The following is a 17,536-nucleotide window of genomic DNA, read 5'->3' on the forward strand; positions in this document are numbered from 1 at the left end:
GTACACAAAAAGCATCACTTGGGTTCCCCCCTCCTTCTGTTGTGATTCTCCACACACAAAGCCCTGTTGCTGCTTTAAGAATTGAAATACATTGGTGAAGTTTTTCCTTTGCTATTGAGCACCAGACTAAGCTGGGGTTGATTTTGGTTTGTTCAGTTTCTCAATAAACTTGAAGATTGTGTTGCTGTGAGAAGGAATAACTGGGAGAATGAAACACAAAGACACTTCCTGAAGCCAGGTGTGAGTATCTGTCAATGCTTTTATTTTTGATTAAGGAAACAAAAACCACAAGCAATGAGGAAACCATTAGAGATGACAGTCCCTTCTCCCTCTGCTTCAACTGAAAGTTAAAAATTGCTGTTTTTACAGGTGAAACTGCGTTCAGCAGTGCTACTGAGAAGGCACAGAAGAGATCAGGTGGAATCACATAACAGAGATTAACTTTTTTTTTTTTTTTTGGATAATCCAAGTCTATGTATTAAAACACACATTTTGATTTGGGAATTAAGAAACCTGGAGCAACGTTGTAGAAGTTTAATACAAAACAGTAGTAAATATGCAAAATACAGGTGATAAGCAGAGCAGTGAGGCAAAAGGAAATAATATAAAAATTGATTTTTAAATGTAATTCTTGGCTTCCCCCCAGCCCTGGGTGCAATGCACTGCCAGTCTAATCAGGACAACAATGAGATGGTGGAATTTAATTACCAAAGCATCAAAAAGGAGATGGCACAGGGAGGCCTGATACCTGCATTAATATGGACTGAGCAGGCTGTGTTTGAGGAAAATGAGGTTAAAAGCACCACAGCTTGGTGATATACAGTACATCTTCAGTGAGAGGACTTCTCCCAGGTGGATGCATCCTCTTTCAGCACAGAGATTCCTGGGAGATCTCACACAGTAACGTGAAAATGGAGATTACAGTACAGCTGCAGAAACAGAGGGAGCCTTTGGTTACACACAGGCCACACCTCGTGTGCAGGTCTTGGGCATTTCACCCAGTTCCAGGAGAGATTTTGTCTTTTCACCCTGCCATATTTACTCAGAAGTTGGGTAAGGACCATTGAGATGGAGCTGTTTACACATTTCATTGATCTGTATCAGCACCCCTTAAAGAACAAAACTAAGAAATCTACACAGGACCAACAGAGCAGAATTATTCAAGTTCAGTGAAATATTACAAAAAAAAAAGTTTCCTTTTTAGGAAAACTCAGCTATGGTAAAAATATCTACTACAGTGCACTGCACTGTAATAAATATTCAACATAAATTAATAATTTACAAGTACCTGAGCAAGTATACAGAGCACCATAGCACAGCACAGCACCAAAGGCAGTAGCTCAGAATTCTTAAAAATAATGCTGTTTTAAACATTAAAAATTCTAAGTATTGTCATAGAAATGAACTCCAGCTGGAGTTGAAAGATAGTGCAAACTTCTGTCTTCACTTTTTAAAATAAAGGTGTCAGGTTTTCTACTCATTTCACATCCACAGTGTTGCTGGACCTGGATACCTGTGGTGGATGCTTGGGAGCAGGTCTGTTGGAAAGAAAGAAAACAGCAAATTGTTACTCATCAATTTTGAACCTGATCAAAAATGGCAGTAATGTTGCAGAATTCCAGGTGGTCTCCAAAAGCTGTAGGAATGTTGTTTTTTGGGGTTTTTTTGTTTGTTTGTTGTTTTTTGTTTTTTTTTTGTTTCAGCTTGAAATGTTGTTTTTTTCAGAATATCTGACTAGAACGGACAGCCAGGAGGTTTAATCAAAATTTCTTTGTGCAGTATTTCTGCTAAAATGTAGGAGACTATATTGGTTCAGTTTTTAATGTTTCTGAGTACTTAAGTGCTTTACTGGTAGAATTCTTGTAGCTTAAAACACCACTTTTATCTTCCTTGGTGCTTACTTTATTCACAGAAAACTGAGGAATATTGGGTAAGAAAACAGCATGGACTAAACCCACTCACACTGGGTGTAGTTATTCCAGTTCCTGATTATTTTTTTCAAACATATTTTTGAAGTGCACAATTTCTATGCTTTTTGAATCTTTTGGATAACATTTTCAGATGATGTCAACTGATGTTTCCTTGGGAAAGGGGTGATCAGGAAATCACTTTTTTGGTGGCTGATTTTAACAGCGTTCAGTTCTCAGCCTAATTCAGATGGGGGGGCGGGTCTGAGGAAAAAAATTATTATTTATTGGTTAGTTTTGTACATTTGCAGCCAGGTGTTTACAGTCAAGCCTTCACAGTATTATAAATGCCCAGATTCTGTGGAAATCAGAGCAACTGTGCTGGTGCACTCGCAGTGAGCAGCAGTGTGGTCAGTAAAATCAGAGATGGAAATTATGTTGGAAGTGGTTGTTGCTCCTTGAGCCATTTCAGCCACCTTGCTGTGAAGTGCTAAAATCCAGGTGTTAGGATTGATGCCTTTTGGGACTTCCTAAAGCCAGAGGCCAGACAGAATTAAGGGAATAAAAAGGGGTTATATTTATTAAAGGGCCTTCAGGTACATTTTGGGCAGATGAAGCCTCCCAGGGACTACACCAGAAATGGATGATGGGTCATGGGTTTTCATACTTTTATGAAAAAGGGAAAATTAAGGGAATAAAAAGGGGTAATAGTGAAGGAACTTCAGGTACATTTTGGGCAGATGAAGCCCCCCAGGGACTACACCCAGACATGGATGATGGGTCACAGGTTTTCATACTTCTGTAAATTTGGTCCATTTGCATCTTGGGGATTAATATTCCAATTACAGCTTCAGTTAATGAAGTAATTTACCTCAAGTTTTTGCCCCCAATCACTTTTGTTCACACTTCTGGGCCCCGAGGCCGTGAGGAGTCCTTGGTGCCCAGGCCTGGAGAGCAATGGTTGTGTCTGCCCAACACGGGGCAGCAGCAGCTCCCACTGTGTGTGCAGTTTGAGCTGCGGGGTGACAAGCAGATGGCAAACTGCAGGGATAGAAGCAGATGGAAGCCCAGCAGCTGCAATGCCGAGGCAGGAGGGTGAGGACTGACCTGGCAGGGCTGACGTGAGGCAGAGCCCGGGGCCGGCCGGCGGGGCCGCGGCGCGCTCGGCCCAGCGGGTCCGCGGGGAGCGGCTTCCGAGGGGCGCTGGGCTTGGGCGGCTCCTGCAGGAAACACGAGCTCCTGTCAGTTCCCAGAGGGGACATCGCACCCTCCACACAGCCACAGCCGAGATAAAGCCAGGCAACCGTGGGGTCACACACTGGGCTGGCACAGGAGGGACCTTAAAGCCCCCCCAGTGCCAGCCCTGCCGTGGGCAGGGACACCTTCCACGGTCCCAGTGACGCCTTGCTGAGAACAGGGTTAAAGGAATAAAGAATAAAAGTTAAAGGAATAAAGAATAAAAGTTAAAGGAACAAAGGATTTAAAGGAATACTGCAGGTATTTATTAAAAGGACATCACAGGATACACGCTGGGCAGTACAAGAGCCTGGCCAAGGCTCCACCCAAGATGGACAATGAGTCACGAGTTTTCACACTTGTATAAGTTTTGGTCCATTTCCATACTGGGGTTAATGTTGAAATGTTGTTGCTTTCAGAATATCTGACTGGAATGGACAGCAAGTTTATTCAATATTTCTTTGTGAATTTTTTTTTGCTTAAATATGTGAGACAATATTGATTCTATTTCTAATGTAGATGAACCCAAGATGGACGGCGTGTCACGAGTTCTCACACTTTTATAAGTTTTGGTCCATTTCCACATTGGGGTTCATTGTTCAATTACAGCTCCAGGTGATGCAGTCCCATCCTCCCAGATTTGCTTTCCTCAGCTCCCTGTTGTTTGCACTTTTTGGGGCTGAAGCTGCAGTTGTTACCTTGGTTCTCATGCTGGAAAGGGATTGTTCTGTGTGACTGAGCTGAGAGGAGAACTTGCTCACACTTTATTTGAAGTTCAGAGCTATTTCCTAATGCAGTACGGAATCTGGAAAAGATGAGAGCTAAAACGTAAGGCATCACCAGAGTGCTCCAAGCACCATCCAGCCTGGTCCTGGACACTTCCAGGAGGCAGCCACAACTCTGGGTAAAACTGACACCTCATCCCCCTTCACTATTTCTTTCTAGCACCTAATCTAAACCTAAATTGAAGATATGCTATGACCAGATAAGTTTAAATCACTAAAAAGTAACTTATTTTTAATAAACTGGCGCTCTAATTTTAAAACAAAGATTTAATACTATATTTTAATGATTTTATGACTTGATTCCTTGCTCTAGAAGTGCAGGGTGCATCTCTTCTGGACTCAATGCTTACTCGGTGGTAAATGGAAGCAGCAAAGATTCAATGCATAACTTTGTAGAATTAGTTCTATAGAAAGGTGGGAATGCTCGACATGATTTTAAAATGGAAATTCAGATGGCCACAAAACCAAAGTGCCCCAGTCTGGTTTGGATTGGGAGCATCTGTGGATTTTTTTTGCTGTGCTTTCATTCAGTGGAATGAAAGGCTCCATTAATAAAGAACAGAAGTCATCTGCTGTCAGGCTGGGCCAGTGGCTCCTCTGGGTGGTCCCTGCAAACAGGGAAACTCAGCTGTTTGTGCTCTTATGGGGAGCTGGGACACATTAAGTGGCTTGCTCAGGGCACAAAAATCTCTCCAGTTTATCCCCAAACTCACTTCAGATCTTTCTACTACTGGAGCTGCATGGCCACGCTCTTCCCAAGGAATTTTACTCTTTATTTTTAGTTAAGTATCATTGGTAAAGTTAAAGGAAACAAGAAGAGCTTACAAGCATAATCTGATTAAAGATCCTTTGAAAGATGTGATCCAAGCAAGCAATCAGAGCATGAATTGCTCCTGAATAAAGTCCAACTTTTTGTTATTTGTTTTGAGCATCCCTTTGTTTTTTTACTTTCCATGGCAAATATTTGCTCTTTGAAGAAGGAAATGCAAATTGATTATCCACAGGCATTTTGATAAGGAAGAAAATACATCAGCTTAAGTATAATAAGTTCAAATTTGCCACAAACTACATTTTAGAGTTGCATATAATGTCCACCCTCTGTTTCATTCTCTGCATAACAAGTACTGGTATTGAGGGGTACACAGGCCCAACCTCCTGATTTAATTATTCATTCATTTCCCACTCAAAATGTCCTCAAGTTAAAATATCATTAAGGAGGAAGCAGCCAAGTGTTCTGGCAGAAAGTGTAATGTGGTGGCAAGCTGCTAGGAAAGGGTAAATGAAAGAAAAAATTCAAAAGGGAGGGATCTCTGATAAAAATGGAGCTGGAGGATAAAGGGTGGCTGAGATGAGGGAAAATGGAGCAGCACTTGATAGGAAGGAGATGCCACCAGGAACACACAACCTTAGGAACAGAGGAAAAGCTCAAATCCCATCCCCCAGACTGGTGACAGGAGGGTCTGCTCTGGTCTTTCTGTGCCACAGGAGAATCCAAACTTTGTGTAGTAACTTGTGAGAGGCCCTGCAGAGCCTTTGATGTGCTGGGAATCTGCAGCACAGCTCAAGGTACCACCCCAGCTCTGCTTCCCTCATTCCTCTTCCTCCACTTCTTCCCCTACAAAGCTTCAGCCCTTCCTCACAAAGAGTTTATGAATGGATTTCTTGGTCCACTTTACATCCACAACCTGGCATTTTATGCATTCAGGCCCTGCTTGGGGAAGTGTTATTTTAAATATTGGAATGAAAACCCTCAATTTTCATACTGAGCAGCTCCAAAGTCATCAGGTGCATGAAATTCCAGGATTTTTCCCACCGATTTTTAAAAAAAGTGAAAGCCCTCAGTGTCTACAGCCAGGCTGAGGTGGCACAGGAGAGATATTCCCAGGATAACTGTGGCAGAAGGAGCAGGAGCTGAGCTGAGGAACAAGTAAAACCACTTTTTAAAGTGGTAAAATTATGAAGTAAGAAAGTTCTATTTCCTTGCATTAGGATGAGCTGTAAAATATGAACTATATTTTGGTAATAGGTGATAAGAGTGTAGGAGGCAACAACTGAATGCTAAAATCAACAAAATCAAGGGGAAGAGATCAAATCCAAAAGCCTGGACTGAATCCATGGCTAGGACAAACCTGCACTGTTCCCCTGATTCACATGGGGCTCTGCTGATTTATACTGACTGTGAATCTGGCCCATCAATAAAGACTGTTTGCCTTGCAAGAGCATCTGAAAGAAGGAAAAGCTGTTTTTCAGTCAAAAGATAATTAAATATTAAACTTGGCAAGAGCTAATTCGCTGAGGATTTTTTGTTTGGTTGATTGGTTTGGTTTGTTTCATGTAGTCTTTGTTTTTTAACTATTTTACTTACAACTGAAGGAGATTTTATATAATTTACAGCACCATCCTGCAGCACTGAGCATGTGGGTGACATCCTGAATGTAGCAATGATTTTTAAATCCTTCCTCTTGCTGACCTTCTGGATGTGCTTCCAAGAGAGAGCTGAAGCAATACATGAAGTCCTCTCTATATTTATTATCTCAAACTATTCTTAAGCTATTTTACTTCTTCCAAGATTTGAGGGAAAAAAATTAACTTAGGAATGAAGATTTTCTCCCCACACAGTGTTTTTTTGGTCCTTCTGATCTAAAAAGTTGCTGTTTCTGACAATATTGAGGTTGTGATATAACTTTGCAAGAATCCATTCTTGCTCATTCTTTAGGCTGCCTTGAGCTGATCCCCACTTTGTGTTCCATGCAGAGACTGAAAATGGTGAAATGATATTTTGCTTGATGAAGGAACTGTCACAATGAATTTGAGCTGCCAAGCTGAGAAGCTTTTTGGCAGTTTCAGATCTGTCAGTCTTTGCTAGTGGTAGTGCTGCAGGTCTGGTATTGCACCTGGCACTTTGGGTGGCATTTGGAGCACAAGGATTTAGGAGCATGAGCTGTAGGGGGGCACTGGGCTGCTGTGATGTGCAGTGAGGCTGGGGCAGGTGCAGATGCAGCATCAGAATGACAGATGGCTCCTTTCCCTTTTCCTTGGAAAGCCTTTTCTCCATCCCTATTCTGCTTAAGAAGCAGAAAAGCAATTGCACTTAAAATCTTCCCTCTGACCACTGTGAATTGGGCAGAATGTTAGAGAATACAAGAAAAATGAACAATAAGACCACTGGAGCTAAAGACAAGCAACAGGAATCAATACTGCTTCTGCCTCCCTACAAAATTTATTTTAGAAAGAATCTGCATTCCTTATTCCCCTGGAAAGGAAAATGACTGGGAACATGGAAAAGGGAAGACAAAAAAGCAAATAAAACACAGATTGCCCTTGTAAAAGTTGGTCTAACCTGAGTGGTACAATGTTCAGGCTTAGAAAAAATTAAATCTAGAAATACTTCATTTGCTGCCACAATGGGCAGGGACATCTTCCCCTGTCCCAGGCTGCTCCAAGCCCTGTCCAACCTGCCCTTGGGCACTTCCAGGGATCCAGGGGCAGCCACAGCTGCCCTGGGCACCCTGACAACTTCTCTGGGCAGCCTCTCTCATCTCTGTTTGTTTCTGACATTTTTCCAATCCCTTTTCAAAGCCCTGCACTCCAGCACAGTCTCAGAGCTGTCTCCTCCTATCCAGCACCAGGAAAGGGTCTCGAGCAGCTCTCAGGGCTCCTGCAGGTGAGAGCCTGGTGTTAATAACTTTATTTTAGCTTTTAATTAACTTTTACTAATTAAACCTTTAATTCATTTTATCTTAACCTCGTACCACACCCAGATCAGGAACAGCCTGGGTGCTTTGCTTAGGAGCAGTCACTCCAAAGTGCCACCAAAAGGGAGCAGCCAGTGACAAGAAAAGGCACTGTTTAATACACACAGCTTCATCTACCCTGTCTATTGCCCTGAGATGCATCTTATTCAAAAATAAAAATTATTTACTATCTCTACTTAAACATTGCAGTGAAAGGTGTCTGCATGAAAACAGTGGTTTTTGGGTCTGTGCTCTGGGAAAACAGACTGTGCTTCATGCAGCCCTTGGCAGGGCAGAAGCACATCAGGCTAAGACACCTTTTACTCTTGCACATCACTCCCTAAGCTCTCTGTGCTTGACAGCTCACAAACAAACTGTGCAGCTCTCCTCTGCTTGGGGAGTGCAGAGATGTGTTTGCCTCTAATGTGTTTGTTCTGCTGTCTTTTGAGTGGTGAAGGCAGAGTTCAGGGTCCTAAACTTTAGGATCACAGCCCCACTTGCCACAAAGCAATTTTTCTACAGCACAGTTCTAAACTCACAGAAAGCATAAAGGAAATACTGTGGGAAAAGGGCAGCAGGAAAGATAAGAAAACACTTCATTTCTCCAGACACTCACAGAGTAAATAGTACATAGAGGAGAATCAATGGTTACCTGGGAGAACCTCAGTGAAGGATTAGCTGGCAGGGGTCTCTCAGGCCCAGCTTGGTGGCCTGGAAGCTGGGGAAGGGGTGGCAGGACTCTCTGGGGTGTTTTTAATGGTGGCACCTCGTGTGTCTTCACAGGGTCACTGATGTCGATGATCTGATACGGCAGCGGCCGCCTGGGGCCTTCCCTCTGGGAAAAATCATCCACCAAAGTTACACATTTCAGTAATCCACCAAAGTTACACATTTCAGTAATCCACCAAAGTTACACATTTCAGTAATCCACCAAAGTTACACATTTCAGTAATCCACCAAAGTTACACATTTCAGTAATCCACCAAAGTTACACATTTCAGTAATCCACCAAAGTTACACATTTCAGTAATCCACCAAAGTTACACATTTCAGTAATCCACCAAAGTTACACATTTCAGTAATCCATCAAAGTTATACACTTCAATAATCCACCAAAATTATATACTTCAATAATCCAATCAAAATTATACACTTCAATAATCCATCAAAATTATACACTTCAATAATCCACCAAAGTTATACACTTCAATAATCCATCAGAGTTATACACTTCAATAATCCAACCAAAATGATACATTTCAATAATCCAGCCAAAGTTATAAATTTCAATAATCCAACCAAAGTAATACATTTCAGTAATCCAACCTAAATTATATATTTCAGTAATCCAACCAACGTTATACACTTCAATTATCCAACCAATGTTATACATTTCAACCATCCAACCATGTTAATTTCAATAATCCAACTGAAGTTATACACTCCAATAATCCAACCAAAGTCATACATTTCAACCACCCAACCAAAGTTACACATTTCAATCTTCCACCAAAATTATGCATTTCAAGGGCTGGCACAGAATCACAGGATGGTTTGGTCTGAAGGGACCTGAAGGACCAGCATGTTCCAACCCCCTGCCACGAGCAGGGACACTCCCATCAGGGAGCTGCAAGCCCCATCAAACCTGGCCTATTGCTACTTTAAAATCCATGGTTGTCCCTTGCTTTTCTCTCCTAGAGACAAAACTATTTCTTTTCTGCACTGGACAGCTCCACCTGTATTCAGTGTGGAAGCCATAAATGAATTTTGAAGCCTACATCCTCTCCCATTTTCCTTATTCCCACATGATATTAAGTTCATGTAATTATTGTATTATAATAAATTATTTAATTGAGATCCAGAATCCATGAGACTTTTTTTTTTTTGGGTTTTCCCCCACTTTAAAAAAAATAAATTATTTAGGGACTCACTTTCTGAATGGCTGTATTTTGTGGCTTCACAATGAGGTTTTTACTGACACATATGGTATGAACATGATTTGGCTCAGATGAACTGGAAGGTCTTGCTGGACTCACAGACCTGCAATACAAACATTTAATTGTTGAACACAACGTTCTGCTTTGTAACATTTTCCTAAACAGGAGTCTCTTTTCAGGATGGGATTTTGCAAGGACTTTCTGTCTGGTTATAGTAAACAAGGAAAGTAAAAATTGTCTAGCACTCCTGCAAGAATAAAAATAAATATTGATTTTCTAGAAACCAGTAGTCTGTTAAATTAGCTTCTGCAATCTGTGGAGATGCAGCTTTGTAACACCCAGGAGACTATTCTAATGAATCTAACATTTAAACAGTAATGACCTCAAATAGGAAAGTTTCAGCTCACTCAGCTGAGTTTAGATAAAAGGCCATGCAGTGTAATGAAACTGTTTCAGGAAAATGAAAATAAAGGCAATACTTCCATCACTGCTTAATTTTTCATCCCAAAAGGCAAGAGGGATATATTCAAACCAATACCTGTGTTATTTACTGCCTTTCAATGAAATTAAACCAAGCCAGGGAAAACACTGCTGATAATGGTGAATGTTTTTTGTCAAGGCTGGCTCTTCCTAATACATTCACAGTGATGAGAATTGCTGTGTTTACTGCCTCCTCTCCTTCATATCCATTGGAATATAATTAGGGAAAATAGGCATACCTTAATTTCTCTATTGTTGTCTTCTTGCTTGTAAACAACCACCTCATGAAAGTCTTCCTTTTGAGGTACATGATTGATCCAGCAAAGATAAGGCACAGGATTGTTATCAACACTCCTATGGTCAAACTCTTATTGTCTGCAAAAAAATCACATGGAGTTCATTTCTTCCTAGGGCCTGCTCACTGCCTGGCCAGGGCTGCTTTGCTCTCTTCAAAAAAAAAACCCAAAAATCTTTCAGCAGTGGAATCATGATGGGAAGCTTTGTCATGGAAATAACCATGCTGTCATAATTTCAGTATTACCACCCACTGCAGCATCTGGCATGCAGAGGAGAGATCCATTTTGGTTTAGAGCTGTATTGTTCATATGAAAACTGACATTATTTCCCATTGAGATTTAGTTTGTACATGTACTTGTGAGGAGACTACTTGTCCTGTCATGTCCTCAGACACAAACCAGAAACATCTCTTGGAGGTCACTAATGTTCCAACACTCTGGGGAAAAACTGGCACAGAATAATGAAATCCTTTAAAATTAACAAAGTGTAGAAATAATTCTTTCTGAGGTTGACCAGTTTCCACTCTTTCTCCTGGAAAAAAACCAGATGGAGCCTGAATTCCCACTGACCTGCCTGTCTGATGGGCCCACTGTCCACGCTGCCACCAAAGCCTGGCTTGTCACAGAAGGGGGGGGCCCAGTCAGCCTCGCAGTGACAGTTCTTTTTGTTGTTGCAGACCTGCAAAACAAGACAAATGGCTTAACATAAAAAACATCCGAGAGCAGCCCTGGCTGATAAGGGCTTCTAATCAGCCAGTGACACTTCAGAGAGGAATAAAACTTGGAGAAAAAAGGAGATGTGCTGATAGCTGCCTGCTGCACACTGAGGTGGCAAAGAGCAACGCACCACAGAGGAAGAGGGATCCTAAAAACCATTATTTCTTTGGCAGGAAATCGTTGGAGTTGCCCCAGCTGACAACATCAATAATATGAGGATAATCAGACACTTCTTAAGTCTTGTTCTCTGTTTGATTCCAGCAGCATTATCTGCCTGCTAACTTCAGTTTCTCCTGCCTGCACAGGGGCAGCAGAGCTTTGTCAGCCCCCCAGGTATCACTGGAGGGGCACTGGGGACAGCCAAAGGTGATACAGAGCCTCCATCATTAGAAGGCATGACAAGACACTTGATATTAGAAACCTACAGTTCCTATAGAAACAGTGGTGCACCTGAGACCTTTAGGAATCTTTTCTCACACTGTTGGTGAACTATGACTAGCACACTCCAGAAAACCATATCTATAAACAATGGTTACAGAAAGAGAGATAATAATTGTTTGAATTCTTTCATCTAAGTTTCTCACAGCTTCCACACAGCTTCTCAGGATTTTCCAGGGAGAACCATGTCTCTCTCTGTTCAGAAGACAGATGCTCAAATCAATTTGTAAATAAAGATTTTGGGCTTAGGGCTTGTTGTCAATAAGGTCCTTAATTCTGTGCTAACCCCAACCACCACTGATCTGCCACCACCATGGAGAGCCCACAGCACAGATTAATACATGAGTTTTCAGTAAGATACAAATCAGTTCACAGGAGTTTGGGTTATTCTGAACATGCAATATTCTGGCCAGGTCAGCTTGGCAGGCTTTCAGAAGCACTGTGCTCCCTGTGTCTGCAGAGCACTAAAATATTCAGAGAGCTCAGACTGGCTGTGGTCATGTAAAATTAAAAAAAAAAAAAAATTTACATTTCAAAGACAGCAAGATAATTAAAAAATATACTTTGTAAAGCATTATTTTTTTTTAAATTAAAGCACTGCAGGAGTTCCCATTTACAATTCCACGAGGTCAGTTTTGCCACTGAGGAGTCACCAGAGGTTCTTGTTTGTACAGACATAAAAAATGCCAGCCCAAGCCTCTCCTCATTCCATCCTCAATGGTAAGAGGCAGCACCATCAACACTGCTCACTTTTGCAAATTCAGGGTAATAAAATAAGTTAAAGCAAATTAAAATCCTTCCTCAGAGAGGACAGTGAATTTCTATGACTCTTCCAGTGTGGCTGCCACAGCTTTTCAGAGAAACCAACAGCTCATCAGCACATCAAGGTTAATAAGGCAAAGCCTGATATAATTAACATTATCATAATATAAACTGAGTTTCAAACCACTGATATTATTAAATGATATCATCACATTTTTCATTCTGTGCCACTTTCATGCCACAAAACTCATCAATATGGTTTTACTTTTTTTTAATGTTTTAGGAAATGCTGTTTCATTTGTCTCTCAATCCCAATGTTTCCAATGCTCAATTCAAAAATTTCAACTTCTTTGTATCTATAGAGAAACTGCATTTTTGATTTTTAATGGGAATTCTTCATGATGGAGGGTCAGACTTCAAATTGCTTTGAGGATTACAAAATTCCTTTGCATCACAGGCTGTCAATTAAGAACAAGATAATTACTGCCTGATAAACATTTCTTTGTCAAATAAAAACAATTTTCATATAAGGCACAGTGGAAATGGAAATACATAACAAAAATGTATTGCAGAGACTCTGATCTATTGCAGGCAATTACAGATCTCAAAGCCATTACAGAAAGTGATTTCTTGTCCAGTGGTTATTGAGGGATTGTAAGAAATGCTGTCCTAGGATGCTTACCCCCCGCCCATGGCACTTGGTGGCACATTTGTGGACTCCAAAAACACTGGTGTTCTGGCACCGCCGGTTCAGGCAAATCTGCAAAACCCAAACAAAGGAGTCTGAGCAGGGACAGAGCTGCTGGGGCTCCCAGGGCACTGCATCCCTTCTTCCAGCAGTGAAATATTTCCCAACACGCAAATATAAATCATTATATGGACACAAAGGACACCAGCATTGGGTGTCTTCTTCTCATTTCCCTCAGCCCCTTTGAAATCCAAAGCTGAGCAAGTGGAATTCTGCTCTCCTGGCCAGCCCTGGCTCCGCACACACTTCACAGTGGGAGCCTGTGCAAGCAAACCCTCACAGATCCACTCAAGTGGGGAGACCCTGGGGTTTGGGAGGTTTTTAAGCCAACTGAAAAATCAATATTATGCATTTTTTTCCAGGACTAGGAGTGCACTGAACAGGATTCCTTCAGGTTCCTGCTCTATCTTCCTTCCTGTCTTCACCACAGCAGATGATTCCTCGAGCAAAGCTTTGGATCCTCATGGTGTAAATTATCAGAGTTTTGTTTCTATCAATAGGGAAATATTTTTCATTCCACTACAGAACGTGGACCCAGGGTAGGTGAATATTTAAGTGAGGTCATTGATTTTTATGGGCTCATCATTGTTTTCCAGGAAAACCAAGATCTTCCTGAGTTTTTCCATGTGAAACCATTTTTTTGGGTGTCAAGTAGAAACCAACCCTATTTAACATTTAATATTTACAGGAAATAGAAGTAAACAAATAGCATACACACAGGAAAAAAATTCAGATTTTTTTTTTTTTTGTTTTGTTTTCCAGCCATTGCAGATAAACTTTACGCTGCCAATGGAGCTGAAAATTGAGGTTAAGCAAGATTAGTGCTGAGCAATAATAACATCAAACAACCACACAACTGATGAGCCCATCAGTAATGAGAAGTTACCCTACTCCAAACTGAAAAAAGAAAAAATTAGGACTAGAATAACTGTTCCTATGCTATGCTGACAACAAAAAAGGTCAAAAAGCCCCACACTGCACATTTTGCTCATGTTTAACTGCAGTGCAGTTCAGTAGCACTAAAAGTCAGTCACAATAATTAGCATTAAGCTGGGAATGGTGTTGAAGGAGGCGACAGGGATGCTTAATCAGGGCACTTATCCCCTGGGGAGAAGGAAAAATGGAAAGGAAATTAGAGTGAATTGGCATCAACATGCAGGCATGGAGAGAATATGGTCTGATTACAGCACTATTCACAATTCAAATATTCACAGTGCAGCAGCTCCCAGAATTCTGATCACATTAAAATGGCTGCGTTTCAAATTGTGCATCTCCAGTTGAGAAAACCCAAGAATATTTAAATTCATATTCTTAATCCATAATACAAATGCACTAATGTCCTCAAAGTAAAACATACAATTTCAGAAGTATTAGCCTGTGTATTCTATAGTGTGGATGTGTATGATTAGATAGATTAGAAAGATTAAATACTCATTAGTAAAACATAATGGGGTGCTTTCTCAGCGCTGAGTTGCCTTTGAAAAGACTTTTGAGAACAGATTGACTTAGAAATGTTGTAAGGGTTGTTTTCCTGTAGCAGAGCTGTGGTTTCACTGGGGATGGATTTCAAACCTGTTCCCAGCACAGTGAGATAATCCAGCGTAATTCAAAAGCTTTCAGAAATTCAGAGGCTTACTTCAATTTACCACAAATTATCAAAGCACTTGTTTTTCCTCCTTTTTGCAAGCAATCCACTGAGGGTATGGAAACCTCCTTCATTTCAATAGCTCTTGGACTGCTTTCCATTCCTCCTCCCCCTGTAAACTCATGGCTGCCTCCCATCTTTCTCAGTTGCTTTCCTCACAAAATTAAAACTTGGAATGAGTTTTTTCACAGCCATGTGAAATCTGGGCTGCATTTGCAGTGGGTAATTCACAAAGTTTGCAGAACACAAACACTAAAATCAGTTATGGTGGCTGAGCATCAATGGATTTATAGTTTTCTAAGAGTGCATACAGAGTTAGGTTTTCCTGCATGAAAAAAAGAAGTGGGGAGTCATAATCAGGAGATAAAATACATTTTGAAACCTGAAGTGAAGTCAATGACAATTCTGCAATGCCAGAGATGCTGGGAAAAGGAACACATTGAGCTCAGGAATTCATTAATAAGCCTGTAATGTATTTTGCTGTACTTATTTTGCAGAAAACCTCAAGCCACCATGGGCAGATACTTGGGACTGTCTTCAAAAAATCAGTCATAAACTTAAGCAACTTGCATTGCACAGAATCCCAGGATGGTTTGGGTTGGAAGGGACTTTAAAGCTCATCTATTTCCAACCCTCTGCCATGGCCAGGGACACCTTCCACCAGGATCAGGTTGCTCAATTTTGCATCTGAAAATCCATAATCCAGAGCAGTGGCCAGAAGGGAGGAAAATTTGTCTCAGTCTGAGCATAAGAAGCAATTATTTTGTGTGGGGAAAAAAAAAATCCAAATAAAAAAGAAGTACAAAGCACTTGGCTGAATGACAGTAGTGATGTTCCCCTTGCCTGGGAGCATTCCAGAATCTTACTTTTCCATCTTCACACTTGGTTCCTGCCAGCACCAGCCCAGGGTCAGGCATATCATCCCCCAAATACACGTGGGTGCCACGGCACAGGATCTTGCCACCCTCCTGGAGTGGGATGTTGGTTTCTATGGAAACTGCATTGGTACCGATGATGGGTCGGTTTGCTCCTCCTTGACACTGGATTTTTCCACACTTCGCGTCCCTGATGGAAATAAACACAACACAAGCAGGGATGAGGTGAATAATTTGAGATGTTCCAAGCCCTCTGCCAGCACCTGTTGCTGTGTTTGCAGGGAGAGGCCCTACCTGGGTTCACATTTGGCAAAGGAGCTCTTGGAGTCTTTCCCGCAGTTGCCGTAAGGGTCTCCGGCAGAATTGACTCTCTCAAAGCAGATCCCAGGAGCAGGCTTTGCACCTGAAACAAAACCTAATCAGAACTCTCATCTCATACAAGGTGTTTTTAATAATTTCCTTTGAGCTCTGCTGGTGCTTTAGGGGAAAGGGGGGATGTGAGCTGAATGTTGATGAGGCAGCAAAACAGCGGCGCTGGATCCGCATGCTAATGGAAGAGTTTGGATGGGTGGGATTGCCAGTGTCTGTCTCTGAGCAACAGGCAGGGCAGAACTCCTTCTCCTCCAGGATTTCTTAGCTCACAGCCCTCTTGCCAATCCTCCCAGACCACAAAAACTTCTAGCAAGCACCACACAGACAAAGGCCAGCTGGAGAATTGACTCTCTTCTTTTTGCAGGAGTCCATGCTCCAGTGAGACCCCAAAGAAAATTCTTTTCAAGAAAAGCCTGTTTGACTGCAACTGAGAACTAGACAACAGAGAAAACCCAGTTGTAAACTGGGTGTAAAGATGTGAGGACCTGGCAGGCAAAGGGAAATGTGCTGCTATTAACTTGGGTTGAAGGACTGAGGAGAGGAAAGGAGCCCATCCCACCTCAACCCTCAGGACATCCACTCCTGAGAGGAAAGACTGACATGGAAGAAGGGGTGTTTCTGCCATGGGGGTAGAAGTGGGAATCTGGGAGTTCAGGCAGCATCTGGCTCTTAGCTACTCTGATATTTTCTGATAGAGACATATCTTCATGGCAAAGGAACTTCCCTGGTGGGAGTAGGGCTGGAAAAGCTTGTGCAGGCAGATTATTCGTCCCTGCACTTCAGAAGTTCAAGGGTACCATTAGAACATCTCTGTAAATGTTTTATACACACAATCTCCTGCTCATTTCCCTCCAGATTAGAACCAATTATAGAATATCTTCTTGGGAAGGTACATCCATCCATCTGGAATGTTGAAGAGGAGAAGGATCTGCTTCCCTGGTTTGACTGCTGCAACAATTCATTAGTCAGTGTACTGGAATTTAATCCCTTTGTTCTACAGTGAAGTGTGGCTTTCATTTCCAGCCAATAATTGCTGCTACTTGCAAGATTAAGAGGTCCTTTGTTAGGGCTCTTTACTACTCTGTATTTTCTTTCCATGAAAATAATTAACAGCACCATCAAGTCACCACCAACACTTCAGCTGCTCCAACAGGGAGACTGGCTTTGAGGAACTGAGGAGAAACTCTGGCTAGAACTGAGATCAGAGATCTGCTACCTGCATTTCTGTGCTTCTGACAGATCAGCCAAACCAAAGCAAAAAGAACTTGGCAGCAAGTGGATGTGATAGCCCAAAGGGTGAGAATATCCCATTTCTACAGCACTCCTGATCTTTACCAGACACAGAACATTTCAACTAATGCTACATTTTGTCAAATGTTTTGAGTGACTTCCAAGTGTGTATGCCTCTAACTGTGGGTAAAACACTGCATTTATTTAAGCCAGACTGAAGATTTCATTTGAAAGCCTTCAAAGACGAAAATGTTCTTTTTTTCTTTTCTTAAAAAAAAAAAAGGGGGGGGTCAGATTCCTGGAGAAGAAAATACAAATATGACTGTAACACTTCCAGCCAGTGTGGATCTTTTCACTAAAAACTCAGAGATTAA

General features: G+C 41.6%; 1 protein-coding gene across 1 annotated transcript in view; it reads right to left on the minus strand.

Annotated features, from left to right (window-relative positions):
- Nucleotides 1-241: 241 nt before the first annotated feature.
- Nucleotides 242-17,536, minus strand: part of ADAM12 (ADAM metallopeptidase domain 12) — a 184,814-nt gene continuing 167,519 nt past the window's right edge. Inside the window, exons 15-23 of the mRNA XM_018910520.3 lie at nucleotides 15,855-15,963; nucleotides 15,552-15,750; nucleotides 12,975-13,052; nucleotides 10,946-11,054; nucleotides 10,319-10,454; nucleotides 9,594-9,702; nucleotides 8,315-8,497; nucleotides 3,015-3,127; nucleotides 242-1,538 (exon numbers count right to left, since the gene is read on the minus strand). Coding sequence (XP_018766065.3) covers nucleotides 1,478-1,538; nucleotides 3,015-3,127; nucleotides 8,315-8,497; nucleotides 9,594-9,702; nucleotides 10,319-10,454; nucleotides 10,946-11,054; nucleotides 12,975-13,052; nucleotides 15,552-15,750; nucleotides 15,855-15,963 — 1,097 coding nt within the window. The 3' untranslated portion in view covers nucleotides 242-1,477. The remainder of the gene's footprint in view (nucleotides 1,539-3,014; nucleotides 3,128-8,314; nucleotides 8,498-9,593; nucleotides 9,703-10,318; nucleotides 10,455-10,945; nucleotides 11,055-12,974; nucleotides 13,053-15,551; nucleotides 15,751-15,854; nucleotides 15,964-17,536) is intronic.

The sequence above is a fragment of the Serinus canaria genome, chromosome 6, assembly GCF_022539315.1.
Source record: "Serinus canaria isolate serCan28SL12 chromosome 6, serCan2020, whole genome shotgun sequence".
In the NCBI taxonomy this organism is placed as follows: Eukaryota; Metazoa; Chordata; class Aves; order Passeriformes; family Fringillidae; genus Serinus; species Serinus canaria.